Genomic DNA, 17,585 nt, shown 5'->3' with positions numbered 1-17,585 from the left:
TCAGAACCTTTACTTCAGTAAAAGTACCTTAATGTAAAAAATATTCTGTTACAAGTAAAAGACCTGCATTCAAAATCTTACTCGAGTAAAAGTACGAAAGTATTAGAATCAAAATATACTCAAAGTATCAAAAAGTAAAAGTACTTATTATTATTATGCCCATTTCAGAATAATATATATAATTGGATTATGATGATTGATGCAATAATATCACATTATTGAAGCCAGTTATGGTGTGGCAAATATGTAATACTTAATTGCAGTTTAATCTACAGTAATATATCATAATTTATTCGTTGATTCCGATTATTATTTTTTTTACAAAAATCGATCTGTAAAGTTACTATCAGATAAATGTAGTGCAGTGAAAGTAAAATATTTCCCTCTGAGATGTAGAGTAGTAGAAGTATTAAGTAGGAGAAAATGGAAATACTCAAGTAAAGTACAATTACCTCAAAATTATACTTAAAGGGATTGTTTGTAACTTTTTACACGTATAAATCTACCGGGTCGGTTTCCTGTGTCTTGTGAAGTGACGGGGCTCCGCAGCGAGAAACGTTATCGTCTCTGACCGGGTGCCGGTGTCTCCCTGCGGGCGCAGTCGGAGACGATAACATTTCTTTTCCTGCTTCAACCCCGGAGGCTGAAGCAGGAAAAGTCAACACTACGATCAGCATTGATTTATGGAGAGACCTTTGTCTGGTCAGCTAACATTACTGCCAAGCAGGTGAAATATAGAGTGATGTTGTGGCTTTAGCTGACGTGTGTCTCCTCACTGTTTTGAGTGATGCTTGCTCATGTCTATGTAGAGCGAGCAAGCGCGAGCCCGACGCTGACTTTCGTTGACTTAACGGCCACAGCTGTTGCTGTTAACAAGCATTTCTGAAAGTTACAAACAGTCCCTTTAAGTACAGTACTTGAGTAAATATATTTAGTCAGTTGGTATAGATTATGTATTGATATATGTTTGTTTATTTTAATGTAAATATGCTACAGTAGTAGTGCTACAGTAGTAGTAGTATTTTGGGCTGTATTTGGCTCTGCTGCTGTCCCATTGTCCTGGTCCTGTTATGCTTTTACCCGCATTTGGTCACAACAAGGATTATGCATTACGCACAACCAAATAACCAATATGTGTTTATATGGTTTTATGCGAGCTGTTGTGACACCGACAAATAACCCAAGACACTAAATGAGATCCTGTTAGTCATCGTCAGTAACCTTATTGTTCCACTTTGTGCCCAAACTCAATGTGTTACGACTTCAAAGGTGACAAACGCCATTAGATGCTTGGCCGTCTCCTCTGCCTCGGGGCTCAGTGAGCTAACTGACAGCCATGATGCTGCAGCAGCATGGTGCACAATGTGACACAGCGACCTGTCCTTTGAAGAGGACAATAAAATGTCTCACAAGGGGCTAATCACATTATGCACCATTTGTCTCGCTTAAGTGAAGTGTTGCAGCACCTTCCGTAGTAGGAGAGCGTTTTAATCAAAGACTGGAGACTGAGGCTGCTGCTGCTGCTGCACACATGTCAACAAACAGCAGAGGCAGACCTCCTGTAAAGCGCCTCCAGGTGTCTTCTTCCTCTCTGCGCCGCGACGCGCCTGTGAAGCGCCTGTGTGCCCGGTGCGCCTCCAGGGACCACCAAGGTTACTTGAGGTTGTTTCTAGGAGTGGAGTGAACCACAGGACCAATTTTTCAGTGTGAAAAGACTTTTAAAAAATGAACAGATTATGGCCGTAAAGTGATATTAAACCAAGAATACATTCAACTTGATTAAAAAAAAAACACATGCCATATCACTGAAAAAGCCTAGGATGTCCTCTTTACAATACACCAGGGGTTGATAGAGTAAGTCAAAAGAGTAAAAGGATATGCATGTGGACAAAAGGTCCACTACAGAGGACACATGTCAATGGGCTGGGTCTCAGGAGGATATACTTTTGGGGTGTTTCACACCTGAACTTCCTTCCACAAGAATATTGAGTGTTAAAGGGACTGTTACGTTGTAACTTTTTAAGCGTATAAATCTACCAGGTCGGGATCCCATGCGCGCTCGCGTGTGGCCAGAGTCACTGCTCCTCTGCCTGCTTGCCTTGATTCACACACCGCGCGCGTTCTTACTGTCTCGCTCCACCTCTAGACGAGCATGCGCGCTCACTACACACTGCGGAAGAGTTAGTTTAGCTCTGAGAATATCTAGTGAATGTACAGTGGACGTTTGTGCAGAAATAAATGCTGCAGCTCCTCCAGACCAACAGAGGTTTTCCGTGTCTAGTGAAGTGACGGGGCTCCGCAGCGAGAAACGTTATCGTCTACGACCGGGTGCCGGGCGCAGTCGGGAGGCGATAACGTTTCTTTTCCTGCTTCAGCCCTGGCACCGACCCGCTTTTCCTGCTTCAGCCCCGGAGACTGAAGCAGGAAAAGCCAAAACTAGGATCAGCAGTGATTCACGGAGAGACCTTCGTCTGGTCAGCTAACATTACTGCCAAGCAGGTGAAATATAGAGTGATATTGTGGTTTTAGCTGACGTTTGTCGCCTCACTGTTTTGAGCGATGCTCGATCATGTCTATTTACAGGTGTCGCTGTTAACAAGCAACTCTGAAAGTTACAAACAGTCCCTTTAAACCTGTCCGGACAGCAGTTTGAGGAGGACTTGTGGAAAGGGAGGAAAGAGTTAACCAGGGGGAGGTCTCCTGCTGCAGGGGCGGAGAGTATAAAACCACCTCCAGAGAGCAGCAACACCAGCGTGTGTTTCACTGAGCTCTGGTTTCATATGCGTTGACTTGTTTCCTCCAACAGGACTCGTTATAAGACGCATAGTGTCTTCATTTATTTGGGCTCACAACCTGCAGCAGAATGGATGAATACTGTTTTTGAAGAAGAAGACAGAACTCCATCGTGAAGTCTCTCAACTGGGAAGATATATCTGTTTTTTCTTTAACTACCTGTACTCCTTTTTCTCCAAAAGGTATAGTCTCATAGTCGCATGATGTGTTGGATGGAGCAGCATGTGGACAAAACAAGAGATGCGTAAAGCGGCTGAAGTAGTGGAAGTGGAGGAGAAGTGAAGTGTGAGGCTGAGAAATGTGGCTGCAAGTTTCACTGAGCTGAGCTGGAGGTTTGACGAGGACGCAACAAGAGGAGGAGGAAAGGGTTAATGCTGCACGCTGGAGCAGCTCTGCAGGGTTCAGTAGTAATCAGTGCATCAACTCATATCATATTTGGCTTAAATCAGACTATATGAGAGCAAAAACATTAATTTAGCACGCAAATTGCAAAGAAAACACTGGATCCAAACAAATCCCATCACTTTTTTTCCCAATTTATTCCACTGCTCCCATCCTCAGATCATTTTCCCCTTCATTTTTTTTTGCAATTGTGATTCCCGAAGTGGCTCCGAAGTGGTGTTGCGGCTCCTCGTCCCCGGCGGATCCGGAGATTGGAGTCTGTGCACCGGCAGGAGGAGGAGGAGTCTCACCGCCGCCGGCTCCTCCGAAGAGCGGCGGCCGCAGCGTCAAGAGGATGGTGCGACTGGCGGCAGAAGTGCTGCTGCTGCTGGGACTTCTCCTCCTCACACTGCACATCACGGTCCTGAGGAGCAGTCCACTGCCTCCACAGGGAAACACCACTCTCATCCTGGATGATCAGGACTCAGCACTGACAGAGGTGAGTTAGGAAATCTGGTAGTGGTGAGGTGCTTTCTTTAAAGGTCCCATATTGTAAAAAGTGAGATTTTCATGTCTTTTTATATTATAAAGCAGTTTAAGTGCTATATAAACTACTGTTAAACTATCATAACGCTCAATATACAGAGAAATACACACAGCCCGTATTCAGAAGTTGTGCGTTTGAAACAAACTGTCAGGATTTCTGCCCATTCGTGATGTCACAAATGTACAATATTTAGACCCTTTACACAGATTTAAACGTAAACATTGTAAATGTGTCCCAGTTTATTCAATTCAATTTATTGTTATATAGCGTCAAATCACAACAGAAGTTATCTCAAGACGCTTTATATATAGAGCAGGTATAAAGACCGTACACCATAGTTTAGAGACCCAACAAGATCCACCAAGCGACTGTGGCCAGGGAATTGATATCATTGGGTCGTCCTCAGACGGGCTTTCAAGCGGAGCTTCCAGCTATCTCAGTCCACCATACATCTGGCTAGCTCGCCAGCACTGTCCAGCATCTCTCCTCAGTACGTCAATGTATGTTGGTGTGGGACGTCCCTGTGATCGATGCCCGTGCATTGGTTCCCGCAGCACCAGCATGCGTGCTGGGAGTTCTTGATGTCTTTGGCAGTGACCGAGAAGTCTCATTCTCCAGGCTGCCACTTTGTCACTAAGCCTTGGTAGTGTATGTGAATGTCATCAGCTGACAGGAAGTAAACATGGACCCAAGCTGTTGTCTAGCAACGCAATTCTGTTGCAATTTCGGAGCAATTCCGTCGAAATGCGCTAAAACGGAGCGTTTCAGACAGAGGGTCAATACAGGCATATTCAGGCTGACAGTATGAGGAAAATAATGTTTTTTTTTTTAACATTACAGCATGTAAACATGTTCTAGTAGAAACAAAAAATACAAGTATGAACCTGAAAATGAGCATGATATGGGACCTTTAAGGCACTTTGTATGACACGAGGGAGGCAGAGCTCTTACACCTCATAACGACAATTATATTGTACATAAATTAACGAAATAAACAATGCACATTATAAAACATATAGTAATAAATAATCTGTGCAAGGTTGAAAGGTGCCAATCTCATTTTCAACACAAGTACGAGTTCATCTGATACTTGGTAGGCAGGGGAAAAAAAGACTTCCCAAACTATCCCTTTAACAAAAAACTGAGTTAGGAAATCTAACTCACTCGTGCTTGTGTTGAAAATGAGATTGACACCTTTCAACCTTTGCACAGATTATTTATTATTATATTTTTTTATTGTGCAACATAAAGCAGGTTTAGTTTGATCTATCTGTTAGTAATTTGGATTTTCATGGATAATAATATAAGATGTTGTGGCACATTTCTGAATGTTAGTTGTACATGTTTTATAATGTGTATTATGTTTATTACATTAATTTCCTTCATTTATGTACAATATAATTGTGGTTATGAGGTGTAAGAGCTCTGTCTCCCTCGTGTCTCATACAAAGTGCCTTAAGAAATCTGTATTTATTTTCCTGTTAGTGGTGAGGTGAGATTTGTTTGGGAAAGGTGATATCTAAGGGGTCACAGATGGGTTTGATAAAATGCACATTTGAGCCGATGGCCCAGGTAAAATAAAGCCTTCAGTCCTTGTGAGGAACCTTGTGAGTCTTTGGGGGATTGTTGACATACACAGGGATGTAGTCTCCCTAGGGTGTCCCCCTGGGATGGCAGCAGAGGGATGGAAGATGAGGCAGGGTCAGAGGTCAGCCCCCTGAACCAGACACACCTCCCTATTGTTGGGGGTTAAATGCTATAGCTGCAGGCACTTCTCTGTCATCATGGGCTCATCACTGTCACCCAAGCTCTCAGTTGATGAGGAAGAGGGTCAGAGCTGAACCCCTGAAGGTGCAACCCCATCACCACCACCACCCCTACCATGCAGCACACATGCCACAGAGTAAAGTTTGGAGTAGAGTCTGGCATCACGGGGCCAGATTCAGATTAAGCCCCAAGTCCAACTTGATTTATTCGATCCTGCACTATAAGGCTATACATGAACAGATCATATATTAATGCTCAGTGTTGAGGGAAAGACAAGAAATATCATAATAATAATATATAAATACGATACAACTTTATTGTCAGTTTGCACTGAAATTCATTTTGCATCCATAGGCAGCTCAGTTTTAGAAAAAGTACACATCCAATAGACATACTGTTACCATAGACAGACAGAGAGACAGACAAGTAAGACCCATCAGACAAAAACAAAACACATCACCATTATTCATACATAACTCATTACAAAATTACCATCTGTCCTCTGGATTTACATGTCTTTAGCAGCACATTAATTATTATTTAGCAACTAAATGAAATAACATAAGCTTTTGAAATCTTTTGACGCTGATGTAATCTGATCAAAATACCGTTTTTTTTAATGACACCTTTTTGGGTCGTGGTCCAGTTCGTGCCTCAACAAAATTTCACGAGACACACATATGTCAACATGACACCACTTAAGACAGGTTTAACAGTTTAACTGCCCATTTTAACATCAGCATAAAGCACCCAGACTCCAGCACAGCCTCAAATCCTGACTGGAGGGTTAAGACAGGTCTGGGATCAACAGGCTTTTTTAGAGAGTGTTAAGCATCCTTCAGCTGCTTTTTTTATGTATATTTAGCATGCTACTGTCATGTCCCAGTGATAAATGGGTATTTATGCCCACTGGAATGGTAGTCCCTTCATAAATTTGTTATTAGGGCTTGGGGGGGGAATGAATGGAAAGAATTTTTACTTCACCAGAGGGATGGTCATTTCTCTTATCTCCACTATCACTGCCATCACTATGTATATATGCAACAGCCGGCCTGTGTTCGGTTGGATATTAGGTGCATGCAAAGCTGAAGAAATATTCCAGGAATTTATAGAATATTTGTCACACAGCCAAATGCTGGATTGGACGAACAGGATGAGGATCAGGAGGGAGCTTCTCCTGAGGAATTGCAGCAAAAAATACTAAACACATGCCACCCATTCCAACTCCTTTTGTCACTAGTCCAAATTTACATAGAGAGCTTCTGGCTTGTGATGAAAGAGCCCAACGTTGCCACTCATGCCCTGTGTTGAGAAAAGTGCTGAATGTTTTTTTTGCTCATGAATGCTCCGACTATGTGCGGATATGCTTCACTGGTCGGCCACTGAAGATAGTGATGTCATCTTTCGGCCAGGCTTGTCACGGCCCAGGGGGTGTTTTGTCATTCCAAGGTGTCATATTTAAAATGCCATTCACTGAAACACAAATGACAGGATGCGGCTCTGTGCACCTGTAGTGGAGAGAGGAAATGCTTTGGTCCAAAGCACATTATCGTCACTGACCCAGGAAGGCAGATTCAGCCACTGTGGGCGATCAAAGTTAGTGTGATATTGTATTTAAAGGTCCCATATTATAAAAAAGTGAGATTTTCATGGCATTTCTTTAATTATAAAGCAGGTTTAAATGCTATATAAATACTGTGAAACTATCGGAACGCTCAATCCACGGAGAAATACACACAGCCCGTAACCGGAAACTGGCTTTAAATGAGCTGTCAGAATTTCTGTAATTTTATGATCTCACAAATATACAATATTTAGACCATTTCATAGTTTTAAATGTCGTAAACATTCTTTGTTCCATTGCAACATCAGCGCCCAGCAGCAAAGCTACACTTCTGCCATTTTGGACTGAAAGCAACTACCTGACGCCAGTAAAACATCCGCTTAAAAAGTGCCGTAAAAAAGTAAAACTATAAAATAAAACTAAAAAATATTCTACCGAAATGGCCTTTGTTGAACAATAAAATATTGTAAATATAATAAGCGTTTTCAGTCCAAAATGCACCAGAGTTTTGTCTCTTTGCTTCTGTACTGCTGTGTATGTGAATGACATCAGCTGGCAGGAAGTAAACATGGACCCAAGCTGTTGCCTAGCAACGCAATTCTGTTTCAATTCCGTTGAAATGCCCTAAAACGGAGCGTTTCAGACAGAGAGGGTAAATACAGGTATTTTCAGGCAGACATTAGGAAAATAAAGCATTTTTTGAACATTACAACATGTAAATATGTTCAAATAGAAACATAAAATACAAGCATAAAGATGAAGATGACCATAATATGGGACCTTTAAAAAACAGTATTTGTCAGCTAAGAACATATTGTCTATATTTGAGCTTATTTTTGTCTTTTATTTTCAAGAGGTCTTTTCTTAGCGGATCACTTTTGAGCTCCTTAGTTTATAGCATGTTTGATCCTGTAAATAAACACCTACGTAAGCCCAGTGTGAGGCGTGTGACAGGGGGAGGATAGCGTTCTCTTCCACCTACATAAGTGTAGTGCTGAAAAGCATCTGGCACAATGTGCACTGCCTTCATTTCCTGCCAGCCTCCCTGGGGGAAGGACCCCTGAGTTGCTCCCAATTGAAAATGGAGTCATGCCCCTTTAAGCAGCCCTCACAAAGTGAAAAAGGGGGAAGCGGGAAAAGAAGAGGAGCAACTGCGATGAGGGAGAGGGGGTGGCTTGTGTGTGCAAGTGTTCATTCATGGCTTTTGAGAGTGGGGGGTGACATCCTGGGAGGCCCCAGATGAACTGAGGAATAGTGTGTCACTTTTGATCTCCAAATTAAAGCCTCGTTGAGGAGGAAGATCTGCGATAAGTGATAGAAGTGAATGGGGAACAGTGCTGATTTTTAACATTTAAATGAGTTACTCCTGTGCAACGCTACAGCCTGGGCCGTATTAGAGAAAAATGAGAGAACCGCATGTTTTTCTCATTACGTTGTGTTAAAAAGCTCCACTGAGAGTCACTTGGAAAAGACACAGAGAGGTGTTTATGTCGACATCATCGGGAATTTACGGACTTTACACAACTGATACACAACTGCAATTCCTTTCAGATGACTTATTCCCATGTTGTGCATTCTTTCCATTATTCTCAACTAATTCTCCTCAATTGTTCTGCTGAAATACTGATAGAGATAGAAAAAAAATCTGTTATTAGGGCGTATCAAATGTCATGGTTTGTCCTTCACACTGCTGAGCTCCCAGATGGAAATATAGATTTAGTGAAATCTCAGTGCTTATGGTGAAAAGCAGCTTAGATTTCCCTGTTTCTGCCCAAGTGACGGACTGTTTTCAGCAATACAACTCCCCTGTTTACAATTCAGCACACGGCTTTAATCAACGGCATTATATTGAAGGTTGATATTTCTCTATGTTTTTTTTTAAAACAGTCTGCATCTGTCCCGTTGGCACCGAAGAAAGTGAGACAATTAACTGTATGTCAGCACTGTGTATACGTTCCAGTGGCATCTAAGTTTGTTTGGTTTGACTGTTCAATATTGAGCTCTCGTATTCAAGTGTGTCTGATGTAGCTTCTGGACAAATAAAGGTGGAAAAGCAATACGGCATATGATACGACAGTTGGTGATTGAGAATAATTTAAACATGAAACTGGCCTTTAGTGGTTACAGTAGTAGTAGTTAGGTAGCAAATTATCGCCACTAGTCTTATTCCAACTTGCTGCACTTCTTCAATATTCTGTATACACGTATATTTTTGTTTAAAAACACCTATAAGAAATCCTCCCACATGGAGCATTCTCACCGTAATCTGTGGACTAAACAAAATTGCTTAAAATGTGATAGAGTAGCACATCCCAGATTTCAAAATCAAGTAAGTTTCTTCAGAGCTCTAAAGAAGCCTCTATGCCGAAACGCATAAGCGTATGTCTATTGTGATGTGAGACAATTAAACAAGTGAAATGCTGGTATTTTGTCCTCCTTTATTTAGAAAAATCTGGGATGTGCTACCCTATCACATTTTTATGCTTATTTGACTTTGGGTCTAGTACTCCACCACAAATCCCATTGTTGAAGCGCAACCTCCTTTTCCAAAAAATAAAATCGCATTAGTGCTAAACTATCAATATTTGCCCATAAACTGACAAGCAGGCTTCAGCTCTCTGGCCTCCCACACTGAGTGAAACATCATCACAAGTGTTTCCCCGGGATTAATCAGAATGCTTTTTAATTAGACTTTAAGTAAAACAAATTTGTGTCAGGATTAGATTATCTGCCTGCCATATGTAATACAGCATAAATATGACAGATAGGATAGGATTAGACGGGATAATGAAGGATTAATCGGCCTGCAAACACAGACGTGACTGGGTTTCACCAACCAACAGTTTTCAGATGAAACATTTGCGGTGGCATCTGCTTTCTCTTAATAGACCAACTCATAGAGAAAGTCATAACTCAGTGACAGTTGTTTCTGTGTGTTAGTCAGTAGCCAGAACATTTTTGGATGACTTTCCTTAAATGACACAGTCGTATGATGGGAAAACAAAAGGACTTGTCTGTCTTCAGTGGCTATGAAATATGTGGTAGTTTAAGAGTTTTCTGGCAGCGGATTTAAAGGACCGTTTGTAGCATCAGTATCATGAAACAGAGCGTGGTGTTGTGTGGGCTGCAGTTAAATGCTAATAAAAAGATAATCCACTCAGAGGAGATCAACCACACCTGTTTACTTTATTTACAACTGTGTGTATGTATTTTCCATTGTGATTGAACCTTTAAGTGGAGCTCAATTACAGCCACTGAGTGACTTCTGAAGCCTGCTAAGTTGAAAGACGGGGTTATCACGTGGGCATCAAGTACTTGTGATAGAAGCAAAGAGGGTCCTGTGATGTTCACATGAAGGGCTGGTAACTGATGCACTAACTATGTTGTTGAAATGACCTTTTTATCCACTGAGCTCTCAGCCATAATTGTTTGGTTATGGAAGACATTTGTGGTTTTAATCGGAATCATTTTTCCTCAAATTTGATGATTTTTTAACATGAATTCTCATAAAAAACTCATCATCTTATCTAAAGCCTCTCCCTATTCTTTGTGGCTACAGGCAAAACGCACAACCATCCGCTCTTCCTCCTCATAATTATGGGCTTATAGTATAATCATTGTAATTATGGCCGTAGCTCACATGTAGATATGTGATGTGAAAGTTGTTTAATTCTTTGAAATGCGTCACATTATCCTATTAACTCCATCTGTGAATCTAGAATCGCTCCATCTAGTGAATTAAGAAAAGTGACGCTCCAAGTCTTTCTGTGCAGCCGCTGTCCTCTTTGCGGTTGAATTCAAGTTACATGTACATTTATAATCCCTCCTCCCTCGCTGTGCAGCACCATTTGCAGCGTCTAGAGTGCACCTTGGCTGGACACAAACAGCTCCACTGGGGGCTTTTATGCCCGCCACAATGTGGCTGAGCTGACACTTTGTCTGTGACTGGCCACCGCAACCGTGCAGCACTGCTGCCATATTCTCAGGCCTCAGCCCGGCCACAAAAACACTAGGGAGGAAGAAATGGGACATGAAAAAAAGAAAACAGGGAACATGATTGATGGCTTTCTTTGATCTTATTTTCTGCCACCCCAGAACGGTTGATTGCCGACTACTTATGGCTGTCTGTCCAATTGAGGAATAATTGTTCCTTCTGTGCATACCTGACAGGGGACATATGTCCTCAACTGTCCTTTTGGCATGAATTTACAACCCCTACCCCCGTCAGAAGACCAAATGTTTTTCTGTTGTCAAGAAGTCAGATGTAATTATTTTGCAATGTTTGCTTAGGTTTCTCAGTATAGTCCCAGTGGAGGAAACCCATCAGTCTTACATGCTCTATTCTCCCAGCCAGCTAAAAATGTCCACATCATATAACTATGGTAAAGCAGCAGTATAGTCAGTTAAAAATGGAAAAGAATATACAGTTTAACTGTGACATTGGCTCTGAATGCAGGCTCTTAGATGGATTATATTATGGTGGGAGCAGACAGAACTCTGTGATGTTTGTCTCACAGTGGTTCCTTCTTTCTGGGCTCCGAGGATTCGAGAGTCCACCGGATTTATGACAGAGGTCATGGCCACGTGAACCTCTGTCAACATCAATCTAATGTTGCTGAGTGTGCACACTCTGTAGATGCCAAGTGACAGGGCCCTTAGTCTTAATATTCACACACAAGGGAATCACATATAGTCTTATAATCTGAATGCACAAACAATAATAAATTAATATCATGTTCCTTTCTCCCCTCAGCAGAACAATATAAATGCAAAAAGCAGCTCCTCTGCCCAACTGGCTCCAGAAGACCGGAGGTCTGGTCCAGAACACCGGTTGGCCCACCGGCCCGCCACCCTCCCCTGGGCACAAGGCAGCAACGTACACCGGGACGGCCCCGGAGCTTTCCTCCTGGATCTGCACAACTTCCCCGACCTCTCCAAAGCCGACATCAATGGACAGAATCCCAACATACAGGTGACCGCATCATGTGTGTCTGTGCACCTGCTAGTGTGCTTTGATGCTTTCACTCACTTTGTAAGACATGGCTACTCAACCACACAGGGCAGGAAGAGCAAACAGGAAGAAGGAGAATAGATTGGTGCACATCACTACCCCCTTTTTCCTCCCCTTGTCCCCCTTTTCACACTTCCTGAAGCTGAAGATAGACACTGAGGTCCATCATAATGACAGCTGAAAGGCACACGCTAACCAGCAAATGCCTCGCCGCTAACCCATGTGCAGGAAGATAGACGGCAGCTTATGTAAATGTGTGGCAAGCCCTTGCCCATAACTCCCTCAGCGGTGCAGATGGCCGAGTAACCGCTGCCATGTTTAAATCATTCTCCCGTCTAATCCAGCGAGGGGGTCTTTCCATTTTCTGAGAGCATCGCTGCTAAATCCGAGCACGAACAAAGTGTATTAACATCTCAAGATGTGGGAAGAGAGCGGAGCAACCAATTGAGCAAGGGCGTGAGGCTGTGGGAGAAGGGGGGGAGGAGGAGGAGGGTGTCTTTGATCCTGGGATTCATCTGGCTTTCATGGTCTGGAGGAGGCTGAGTAGCCCTTTGAACTTTGTGTTTAGGTGGAGAGAGCCCGAGAGGTGGGAGGGTGAGCGTGGGGCAGGGGTGGTGGTCCCCCTCATCTGGGAGGCACATGTGCTAGGACAGAAAGGGGGATGGGGTAATATTGTGTGTAGGGGTATCAGAAAGTGTCACCCGATCGACCCATTCTGTCCTGTTCTTTGATCAATCTGTATCGACTTTTAATCAATTTCTGTTCTGTAATACAGGTGACCATTGAAGTGGTGGACGGACTGGAGGGCCACGAGCCAGAGAAAGGCCTCCGGAAGGAGAGCAAACCCAACTGGGCTTCTCCTAACTGGAGAAACTGGTGGCCTCAGACGTCCTCATCCTCCGCTTCTTCCACCACTCATCAGACAGAGGAGCACGATCGCGCCTACGGGAGCAACAGCGAGGACAGCAACTTCCTCCGGCCGCCGGCAGACTGGGACAGGAGAGGAGGCGCCGGGGGAGGAAGCAAAGCGCAAACCGAATATGGTGAGAATGACAGCAGGGTGTGTTTGCGCGGAAATGAGTGCACATGGCAGAATATTTAGCTGGGTCCTTATTTGAGCACTGGTCTCAAGGGTTTTCCACAGATGGCCATAGTCTGATGTGGAATCTGTAATTTGCAGATATGCTGATTTAAGCTGTCACCATAATAAGTGCAGTCATCCCAGGCGAGGCCTTTGGGAGCCCCTGATTGAAGCCTTTAACACTTTTTTATGAGACGGATTCCTCTGTGGTGCGGTGCTAGCTACGTGACACAGTTTAAACGCCTCGCTACATCAAAGTTCAGCAGCAGGGACGGGGCCACGCCATCCTCACAACACGCTCCAAAAGTAAACCCACTGATAAATCTGCCGTGGAAGAATTTACACTCGCTGTCATACAGTACGCGTCGGGCCCGTGTTGTAGCATGCCCAAGCCAACATGGTCGAACAGGAATGCGTATGCTGTGGAAAAATGTCATTTTATTCACTTGCACTACAGTGGTTAGGGAGATTTTATAATCTTTATCTGTCAAACCGTAGCCCATGTTTTATGTTTCTGGCTTATCACTGTGGTCAGCTCTCATTCAGCCTTGATTTCACGCCACACAATGGACACGAAAATATTTTCTCATCATTTCTGTCTTGGCTTTAAACATAATAATCATAACTGTGGACAGGCAGTAAGGGTCATCCATCACAAGCCATTGGTAGTACATTCAGTCGTCTCATGTGTGGGCTGAGGGCAGGCTCCCTTTGGTGCCCCCATGTTGAACAAAACGCAGCAGAAGTGCCCTCTTGGATGTCCCTATGGTAGATAAAACATGATGAAGTGCACTCTAGAGTACCCTTCCAGTAGAGAAAATATGATAAAGTGTCCTTTAGGGTGCTCTCCCAGTAGAGAAAACATGATAAAGTGCCGTCTAGGGTGCTCTTCCAGTAGAGAAAACACCATAAAGTGCCCTTTAGGGTGCCCTTTCAGTAGCGAAAACATGATAAAGTGTCCTCTAGGGTGCCCTTTCAGTAGAGAAAACATGATAAAGTGTCCTCTTGGCGTGCTCTTCCAGTAGAGAAAATGCAATGAAGTGCCCTCTATGGTGCCCTTCCAGTGGAGAGAGAGCAATAAAGTGCCTTCTAGGGTGGCCTTAAAATTGAGAAAACATGATGCAGTGCCATATAGGCTGCCCAACATGCTAGAAAACGTTCTGCGTGCGGGTGCCCCACCACATGCACCTGGTACCTTTTTTATTCCCCCCCCCCTGCCCCTCAGGCAGCCTGAGTCCGCCACTGAGGGCAGGTTATGACTCTTTGGCCATAGTAGTAAGCTATGGAAGGGGGAAGGGAGCGACTCTATCTGGCTATCTGGCCTGTATTCATACAAAATGCTCATAATGAGGGGCAGATGGCAGCAAGGGGGTGGAGGGGGTATAGGAAGGTTTGGACCCCGGCCAGAAATACTTCCATCCCAACATGCCCACATTAATTCTCCTCATTGATGGAGTACTGCTTTCAAGATGTGTCTGTGTGTGTGTGTTTGCGTGCGGTAGTGATGGTGGCGGTGGGGTGAGACGCTCGTAGAGCCTAGTGTAACTGTTTCCATTTATACCCATTATAGTGATCTGCTCAATGATAATTGGAGTTAAAGAGGATTTCTTGCCATTTCACTTCCTATTTCCAAAGCAATGAATCACAGATAGAGCAACTGAACGGTGTCCAGTGCCACTGTGCCAGGGATACACAGGCAGCGCAGGAAATTCCTATTTGTAAATTCCCTGCCGGATCCCCTGCAGCTTTGTCGGGAATTAGCAAAACGCTTCCCTTTTTCTTCACTAGCTGAGCACACATACTGCGCCCTATGCCATGTACAACATATGCATGCGTGTGTGTGTGTAGACAGGCTTGCGTGGTATCTGCTTTGAGGGCCGAAGTCAAAGAGAACTTTGAGCTCCCCCACTTCCCCTTTCATGTCCTCCCCCCACTTATTATTAGTGAGGCATACTAACAGGCCTGAGTAAGTTCAGCATGTGGCCTGCATCAGAGCTGAGGATCTCTCTCTCTCTCTCTCTCTCTCTCTTTCTCTCTGATCCAGACTATATGGACGGAGAGGGCGACTGGAGTAACTGGACAGCGTGCAGCGTCACCTGCGGTAACGGCAACCAGAAGAGAACCAGGTCATGCGGTTACGCCTGCACAGCCACCGAGTCCAGAACGTGTGATATGCCCAACTGCCCAGGTAAAGAGAGAAACAAATTCCACCAGTAAAAGATGGAGTTAATAGATATTTCAAAGTGCATGAGTTGATTTAGTGGTCTTTGATCTTTTGATCCACCTTTCTCTAAAGGTATTGAAGATGCCTTCAAGACAGCAGCTACTGAAGTGAGCCTGTTGGCTGGAACAGATGAGTTCAATGCCACGGAGCTCTTTGGTGTTGGTAAGATATTACTCTTGTCCTCTTCCAGACTATCCCTCGTTCAGATGTTCTTAGACAGTTCATCCATCTGGCAGCAGTGCTCCTGCACACACTTAGCATTCCTGCGCAGAGATGGAAATGTGCAGACGGTCGGGCAGGAAGAGCACAGTATGCCGCTGCCCACTCTCTCTTTGTCCGTGTGTTCGTAATCAACCCGGAGAAAACACACCTTCATGTTACACCTACTCACACTTTCATCCTCTAATGTTGGGAAGGAGATGTAGTTAAAGTAGAAAGTAGCGGTGAGCGCGGCTCCAAATCTTGAACAGTATCGGATGCCCGGTAGTAGTAGTAAGAACGGAAGAAACAAATCACCGGTACTCACAGATAAAGGGTCACGCTGACGATGACTTATAGCGTGAACGCGCTTGTCTATTTGCCCAGAATAAACTAAGAAACACCGTTTATTTGTGAGGGAAAGAGATGTAGCATTCAATAGTGTCTTCATTTCTTCCAGACACGGACAGCTGCGAGCGATGGATGAACTGCAAGAGCGACTTCCTGAAGAAGTACATGACCAAGGTGGCAAACGACCTTCCCAGCTGCCCTTGCTCCTACCCAACCGAGGTGGCGTACAGCACAGCGGACGTACACGACGCTCCCACGCGCCGAGATTTCCGTTGGAAAGACGCCAGCGGGCCAAAGGAGAAGCTGGAGATCTACAAGCCCACGGCCCGTTACTGCATCCGCTCCATGCTAACGCTGGAGTCCACCACGCTGGCGGCACAGCACTGCTGCTACGACGACAGCATGAAGCTCATCACTCGCGGCAAAGGGGCGGGCACGCCCAACCTCATCAGCACGGAGTTCTCGGCCGACCTGCACTACAAGGTGGACATTCTGCCCTGGATCATCTGCAAAGGAGACTGGAGCCGCTACAACCAGGCCAGGCCGCCAAACAACGGGCAGAAGTGTCCCGACGACCCTCAGGACGAGGACTACTTCAAACAGGTTGAGGAAGCGAGGGAATTCTAGCCGGCTGTGGAGCGAAAGGAAAACATACACTGCGTAAATATTCAGCTAAACCTCAAAAATGGTGCTGAAACCATTTTTTTTTTTTTTTTAGATCAAATAACACAAGAACTTTTCGGCTCTGAGGAACAAGACTTACTGCTCTTTTGAAACAAGAGGAACAAAAAACCAACAGAGTCAGAACACTTATTTGCTCACAAGGAACTTTTCTTGACTTCACCAAAAACAGGCACAAAACTGATCTGTTTTTTTTTATTTTATTTTTTACGTTTTTTATAAAATATGCCTCTGAAAAAAATGAATGGAAATTTTGCCAGTCACCAATAACAACTCGTTCAGATCTGGTCACTAAAGGGAGAACTGTATTCTTAAAAAGGGAAAATTATTATTCTAGGAATATTTGTTTAGATTGTGTCCATGTTGGTCTCCACAGATTGGTTATGTTTGGTGAATCTGAGAGGCCTGCGGTAATAGAATAATGAGAGGAGGTACGGGCGGTGGGGCGGTTGGGCAGGGTTTTCTAATTTACTCCCGTTTTGTCATTCACAATATCCAGGTTCTCATGTAAGCTTGTGAGTTTATTTAGCATGCACATTTTTTTTTTTTTTTTTACCATTAATTTACAACCGTGTCCCTTGTGTCTCTGAGGCAGACCTTTATTGTAAAAAGCCTGCATTATTTTTGTAAAGTATTTATTAAGTTGTAGCTGTGTCTGAGTTGGGTGTCTATGACTGTGGTTTCTGATTCACATGTGGCTGAATGCTAACTTGAGATTCCTCTCTAGCTCAAACTTTGGCATCAATGTGCGTATTCGTGTCTCAAGTTAGGATTAAACCGTAATAGAGCGTTAAAGAATGTGTGAATTCAACTGTATTGAAAGATTTTTTGAGATATAAATCTATAAATAAATTTTTAAAAAGCCAATGAATGTGTTGCGAGAAAACCAATCTTTGCGTGTATGATCTTCATGGCAAGTACATTAACAAAAAAGCTGCTATTAGGTTTCTCTCCTGCCTGTTGAAGGAAATTCATCTGCAGGAAAAA

General features: G+C 43.8%; 1 protein-coding gene across 2 annotated transcripts; it reads left to right on the top strand.

Annotated features, from left to right (window-relative positions):
• The first annotated feature begins 2,742 nt into the window (after positions 1-2,742).
• On the top strand, positions 2,743-17,465 carry ism1 (isthmin 1). 2 transcript variants are annotated; one of them, XM_074646546.1, is made up of 6 exons: positions 2,743-3,673; positions 11,809-12,024; positions 12,839-13,106; positions 15,189-15,332; positions 15,441-15,530; positions 16,027-17,465. In XM_074646546.1, exons 1-6 carry the CDS (start codon positions 3,530-3,532, stop codon positions 16,542-16,544), a joined length of 1,380 nt encoding a protein of 459 aa, XP_074502647.1. In that variant the 5' UTR covers positions 2,743-3,529; the 3' UTR covers positions 16,545-17,465. The 2 variants fall into 2 exon arrangements, with proteins under 2 accessions (XP_074502647.1, XP_074502645.1); XM_074646544.1 differs by having other exon boundaries at positions 11,806-12,024.
• The last annotated feature ends 120 nt before the right edge of the window (positions 17,466-17,585 follow it).

The sequence above is a fragment of the Sebastes fasciatus genome, chromosome 9 (assembly GCF_043250625.1).
Source record: "Sebastes fasciatus isolate fSebFas1 chromosome 9, fSebFas1.pri, whole genome shotgun sequence".
Lineage (NCBI taxonomy): Eukaryota > Metazoa > Chordata > Actinopteri > Perciformes > Sebastidae > Sebastes > Sebastes fasciatus.
The sequence above is the reverse complement of the archived record's forward strand: the minus strand, read 5'-3'. Positions and strand labels throughout refer to the sequence as shown.